This window comes from Pagrus major, chromosome 12 (genome assembly GCF_040436345.1).
Source record: "Pagrus major chromosome 12, Pma_NU_1.0".
NCBI classification, from domain to species: Eukaryota; Metazoa; Chordata; class Actinopteri; order Spariformes; family Sparidae; genus Pagrus; species Pagrus major.
In genome coordinates, this window is record NC_133226.1 from 28,180,616 (window position 1) to 28,186,757 (window position 6,142).

At 39.6% G+C, this 6,142-nt stretch overlaps 1 protein-coding gene across 1 annotated transcript; it reads right to left on the bottom strand.

The window, feature by feature from the left end:
- Positions 1-280: 280 nt before the first annotated feature.
- On the bottom strand, positions 281-5,858 carry LOC141006125 (uncharacterized). Its single transcript, XM_073478247.1, has 3 exons — positions 5,735-5,858; positions 4,325-4,395; positions 281-3,162 (listed from the first exon to the last, which is right to left on the bottom strand). Exons 2-3 carry the CDS (start codon positions 4,333-4,335, stop codon positions 1,542-1,544), a joined length of 1,632 nt encoding a protein of 543 aa, XP_073334348.1. The 5' UTR covers positions 4,336-4,395; positions 5,735-5,858; the 3' UTR covers positions 281-1,541.
- Positions 5,859-6,142: the final 284 nt, after the last annotated feature.

A 6,142-nucleotide genomic window follows, 5' to 3' on the forward strand; every position in this document is an offset into this window, starting at 1 on the left:
GTGTTTTTCAGTAAAAAGTGGACTAGTTTAGTTCAGTAGAGTCTCGTCAGTCCACACAGCAGAATCCCTTCAGTAATGCAGTTTTGGCTCCCTCTAGTGGTCACTACAGAAAGCATCTCTAATGAAACCTCAGTTATAACGCTGCTGTGTGAATCTGTGTCAGACTCAAAGTGTTTCAGTAACAAAGACAAACAGACGTTTACTGAAGAAAGTTCAGCAGAAGATTCACCAGAGTCAAAAATCTGCTGATGATCCAGTGAAGACACTCTGAACAAACTGATTTCATCGAGCACAGATTTTATTAATGATTCACTGAACACTGCATCAGTCAGGACATGACTTCATGTGGAATAACACAATATATTACAATCACTAAAAACATGGATCAACATGTTTCCACGTGGACTGTGTCATCTGACAGATTTTACAAGCATGAAGACACATGAAGGAACCAGAGAACCAATCAAATCAAAGTACAGTAGATCACATGACTCTTCAAAAACACTCAGGACTCAGAGTCCTCTGTACAGTGATGAACATGACAAACATCATGTTTAACTGCTTTGTATGAGCATAAGTATGTCAGTGATGTGTTACTGAGACTTGTGTCAACATCAGAGTCACATCAGAATAAATCACATAAAAACACATTAGATAAACCTTCAAAACATTCAGTTCACACAAAGAAACCAAAGACAATGTTGTGAGAAAGAAATAATCACTTCTTATAGTACAGATGGATCAATATTCAGATTCTCAGTTCATCTTTATTATCTTATTACAAACCAGAGCCTCCATCAGCATCACAGAGATATGAGTGAGGAGAGGCCGTCTCTCCTCAGTTCTTACAGCACTTTGAGATAACACACATTAACTGCAGCCAACAACAGGATGCAAATGATTTCACTCAAGCTGTTATTGACCTTTCTCTACTTGGTCGTTACATGTTCTCGTCTAAAGACACTTTGTTCTTCTCTCATCCAAATGTCACAAAGTGTCAAACATCCACCAGCTGCACCTTGACCTCCTCCACACATACATCCTGCTGTTACTTACACTGTCACAACACACAGGAAGAGGTTTAACCCCTCCAGGCTGAACTCCTTTATAATGAGTTTACTTCTATTTAGTTTCACAACAACTTCAACATTATAATATCATGGTGGATATATAAGACACATCTATTCATACCAGCAAGAGCATAAACATGTGAGCAAGAGAGATTATATTGGAGAAAAACATGATTATAACAGCAATGTCCAGCACAAATAATGTGTTTTTCTCCAACAGGATGTGACTTTGTGTTAAATGAGTGATATAGAGGAGGGAGCTGTTGTATTCAACATGAAACACCAGGGGGCGTCCTCACTCCATTTAATGCAGAGCTGTTAGCTGTGGTGATCACATTTCAATGTTGTGATGTAGTTATCACATCAACACTTTATAGAAACACACTCAACAACATTTTGTGATGTTTCAACATTTGTATCAACAGTGTGAAGCTGTTTTCTACACTGTCTGCTCTCTGTCATGGTCTTCACTCACCTCATTGCTCCTGCAACTGCTTTAGTAAATGATGTTAGTTTATTAAAGCCGTATCGCAGCGCTGCTCTAAATCTTGTATCCCCCTCCATTCGACGTTTCATCTCTTCCAGTTTCTGGATCTTCTCTGTGTCTCCTTTCTCCATCTTCTCAATCAGGAAGTCCAAGTGGACATGAGTGGACAGTGAATCAACTTTCAGGGCGATCTTCTCCAGATTGACAACAAGCTGGAAGGACTCCTCCAACAACTGATCTCTCTCTTTCTCAAGTTCTTTCATTTCCTTCTCAAGAATTTCCAAAAGGCTCAACTTGTTCTCATGTTTCGCTTTGTTCTTTTCATACTTCTCTTTCACATCTTTTAGGGTCTTTTCAACTTTTCTTGTCTTGGTCACATAGATCTTGTCTCCTTTCACATGATCTGACACAGGACACTTCCCAGTACATGAAGTGCAGCGGCCATCTTTCATGACCTCACAGTGCTTTGGACTCGGGGCCACTGTGCATCCAGGATGGTGACAGTTCTCCTCACAGACTGTACAGCAGGTAGCTCCTTTATAAAACCACCCGAACCCCCACCTCCCAGCACTGATAGTTTCTTTCTCTTTGTAGACCTCATTAACTTCTACAGTGAACTTTTCATCATTCTTCATCTCTTCTTCATGTTTCTTCAGAGCTTCCTGGGTCTGTTGGATTTCTGTCTGTTTTAGTTCAGTCCAGTGAATCCTCTCTTTCAGGTTTTGGATGCAGGCTGTCAGTCTGATTCGTGAATTCAGAACTTCCACAGTTGTGTTCATCTGTTGTGGTCTAGTTTTTTCCAGGAAGTCTGTGAACTTCTTCAGTCCTTTAATTGTTTTTGTAAATGCATTTGCTTCTTCTTCTGGGTCCTCTGTCCTGTCTTCTTGCTGGTAGTTATCAAACAGGAAGTGAACAGGCTGATTCTTTCCATCTTTGGCACATTTCATGTTTGCAGCCTCGAGAGCTGTCAGAGCGTTTTTATATGTCAGACCACTTGAGTGTGTGATGAGGGCAACGATGTTCTCCTCCATGTCTTTTCCAAACAGAGACACCACTGAATCAAAGATGTACATCAGTCGATCACTCAGACGATTCTCAGTTGCTTTCAGCACCAGACCCACTGCATTAATCTCATGAACTCCATCTGCTGAGCGGAACCAGTCTAATAATCTTTGACTGATGATGACATCATGTTCAATCCCGCTGGTTGCTCCGTATCCAGGAGTATCGATGATGGTCAGAGAGTAGGGCAGAGTTTTACCTTCAAATCCAAAGATCTGGTACACGATCACATCTGATGTCTGACTCTCTGATTGGTTTCTCTTCTCGTCCTCTACAATCTGAAACCAGACCTCGTCCTCCCACTTCACTCCCATGGTGTAGTTGACCAGAGCGTTGATCAGAGTAGATTTTCCTGTTCCTGTTTCTCCCACAAGTAAGATGGTTCTGTTTGTCTGGTTCAGATCTTTTTCACCAAGAGTCATTCTTCTTAGAGATCTAATCTCCTCTGTCTTTGGTTTCAGCTGGTAGACAGCAGGAGATCCTGGACGGACAAGAAGACTCTTGGAGATGATGTCCTCGTATTTCATTGAGCCTTTTGTTTTCCTGTAGAAGAAGGAGATCATTGAAACATTTAATTTCATGTACAGACTTCAGCCTCCCCTCCTTCTACGTCTCAACATGTTATTTTATATTAATTGTGAAAAAGCTAAATCAAATGAATCAGAATAAAACTAAATAAAACTTTTATTTACTGATTGGATCAGAACAAAATGTACCAGCTGTGTATTTAAAGTGTTCTGGTGTTGTAATGGACCTCTTCTGATTTTGAGAAGGTATTAAAACCACTCTGAAGTCAAACACATGTAATTCAAAGTGATTTACAGAATGTATTAAACCTGCCTTTCTCAAACTATGGTATGCGTACCACTGGTGGTACGCGGGCTCCCTCTAGCGGTAAGCAGAGGAATCTGCGAAATATTTTTTTTTTTTTTTAATTAATTTTAAAAAGTATAATACTATCAAAATACTATGACAAATGAAATGAAAACACCCTCATAAAAACTACAGAAGCAGGATGGCTGCTGAGCCGGACCTGAGACTGAAGCCCACCTCAATTGAGCCAGATATTGCAGGACTGTGTTCACAGAGGCAGACACACCCTTCTCATTAGTGTGTGTGTGTGTGTGTGTGTGTGTGTGTGTGTGTGTGTGTGTGTGTGTGTGTGTGTGTGTGTGTGTGTGTGTGTGTGTGTGTGTGTGTGTGCGTGCGTGCGTGCGTGCGTGCGTGCGTGCGTGCGTGTGTGTGCGTGCTCTACCTTCATCTCTTTAGATATTCAGCAGTTGCAACACACGACTATATAAAATATATAAAACTCTATAAATCACAGTGGGATCCTCTCAAACATTAATTACTTTATTCATACACATTTAAAATCTCACAGACTCCAATAAAGCAGCTCAGACATTAATTCTACATTTACAGTTATGATCAGTTGTGACGGCCGCTGTCAGAGTCAGAGAGTTTCTGATGCATCGCTGCCTCCAGTTATTAAACAGAATATTAGAAACACCGTTCAGTATCACAGAGTCCAGCACAGAAACACACTGACTATGACCTCAGTAACAAACACATCAGTGAATTAACAGCTCTGAAGGTTTGAACAACAACTGACTGACATGTGGCTGAGCTGTTGTGTTGGGTTGCATTACTGTTGGGTTACTGCAGCTGTTTGAATCTAGTTTTAAAGGTTAGTTGTGTTACTCACCCTGTTGCCATGGTGACGTCTGGTAGAGAGACCACACGGTGAGGGTGAACGATGGAAACAGGTTTCGGTGTCTGAAGAAACAAAATCAAACCATAACTACATTTAATTCATCTGTCATGAAGAAAACTAACACAATGACACGATTCAACAAAATAACAATCAGATCTACAACAGTGTTTAAAAAGCTCTTTCCTGACACCAGACTGAACCATCACCCTGCTTCATTATGTAAATGAGCTGATGACAGATGATACTTTACTTTATTTATGACAAACTGAGACTTTCTTGACTTAAAAATATCTTTTAAAGGAACAAACAGGATCAATAAATGACGTGTCTCTCTTCATTCACTACCACACAAAGTCTTTGTGAAATCAGCTCCCATGAGGGAAACTGAAGGGCCGTGACTTCAGCTCTCTACAGTCAGTTCACCATTTTGTGTTCTGATCCAGATCAGAGTAGCTGCGACACTGAGGCTGTCGCTGGTGCTGCCGTTATATTTGTCCTCATAGTCCTGGACTACTGTGCTGTGATTGGCTTTGACTGGCAGCACCCTCATTTACATGGACTTGATAATGAAGCAGAAATGCATAAAGAAAAGTAAAAAGGAATTCCAGAAATCAAGTTCATGGAAAACAAATAAATGCATTTAAAATTAATAAATAATAAATAAAATTGTGAAAGTATAAAAAACAGGGAATTCTTAGTGCTGTATCGTGACAGAACCTTCATCACCATATAAACAGAGAAGTTAATACAAAGGTGAATAAATACAGAAGCAAATTAAAACTTAAGGATCAATTTCTGTCACATTTTGTAAATTAGTTAATGCCTGCATTTAGTCTTAATATTAATTTAGCATTTTAATGATGTTTTTATTTATTTATTTAGGCATCTATTTATGTATTTGGGATATTAACAGTTTTATGGACAACAAACACACAAAATGTATCAATCAGGAGGTTCAGTTCAGATCCATTAAAACTTAATTGGTTTTGACTAAAGTTGGTCCACCCGTGTGTCGTGTACATGAGGGCATGTTTTGGCGGTTTCCTCTCGGCGAGCACTTCTCATGGGACTGAAAAGGCGCCGTCTTTGCATCCGGTATCTAGTTCTGCTATAAAACTACATGTGAGAGCCGAGGTCTTCTTCATGTGTGAAGAACTTTAAATCCAAAAGAGAGAGAATCTAAATTTGTCTCCTCTTCACATAAAAACATTCACTCAACAGACTTTTTCTTCACTTTTAAAACTTTTCTGCCATCAGTGGTTATTTGTTCATATGTTAATATAAGTTATGTCGAGTGACTCTGTTTCATTTGAAGCGTTTGAGTTGTCTAAAATCCTGCACATTTACAAGTATTTAATTGTTTCTACCTAAACTTGTTTAACCTTATTGAATTGTTCTTACCTGCTGTAGGCTTCACAAAGCTGTCTGATGGAAAAGGAAGCTGAGGAAGCAGCGAGAGCAGACAGCAGTCTTTATACCAGCATGAAGGGCGGGTGCTCTGTGGTCACGTGATTTCACAGAAACAGCCTCAGATACAAGAAACTTCCTGTGCAGAGACTGTAGTGAGTTATGTTTCTCTGTGCTGTGTGACTACATGAACGTCACCTTTTCTTTAACATGATTATATTACAACCTGTAATTCCAGCTCAAGTGATTCACGATGCAGCTCAGTGGATGAAAACCTCAATTTTCTATGTTACTGCACACGACTGCTTTTTCATCATTTAATAAAAGCAGTAGATAAATCTAATCTCCCTTTTTATTTAGAAAGTCCTTTGAAAAATCAGACTTCAACAGTTTTGAACATAA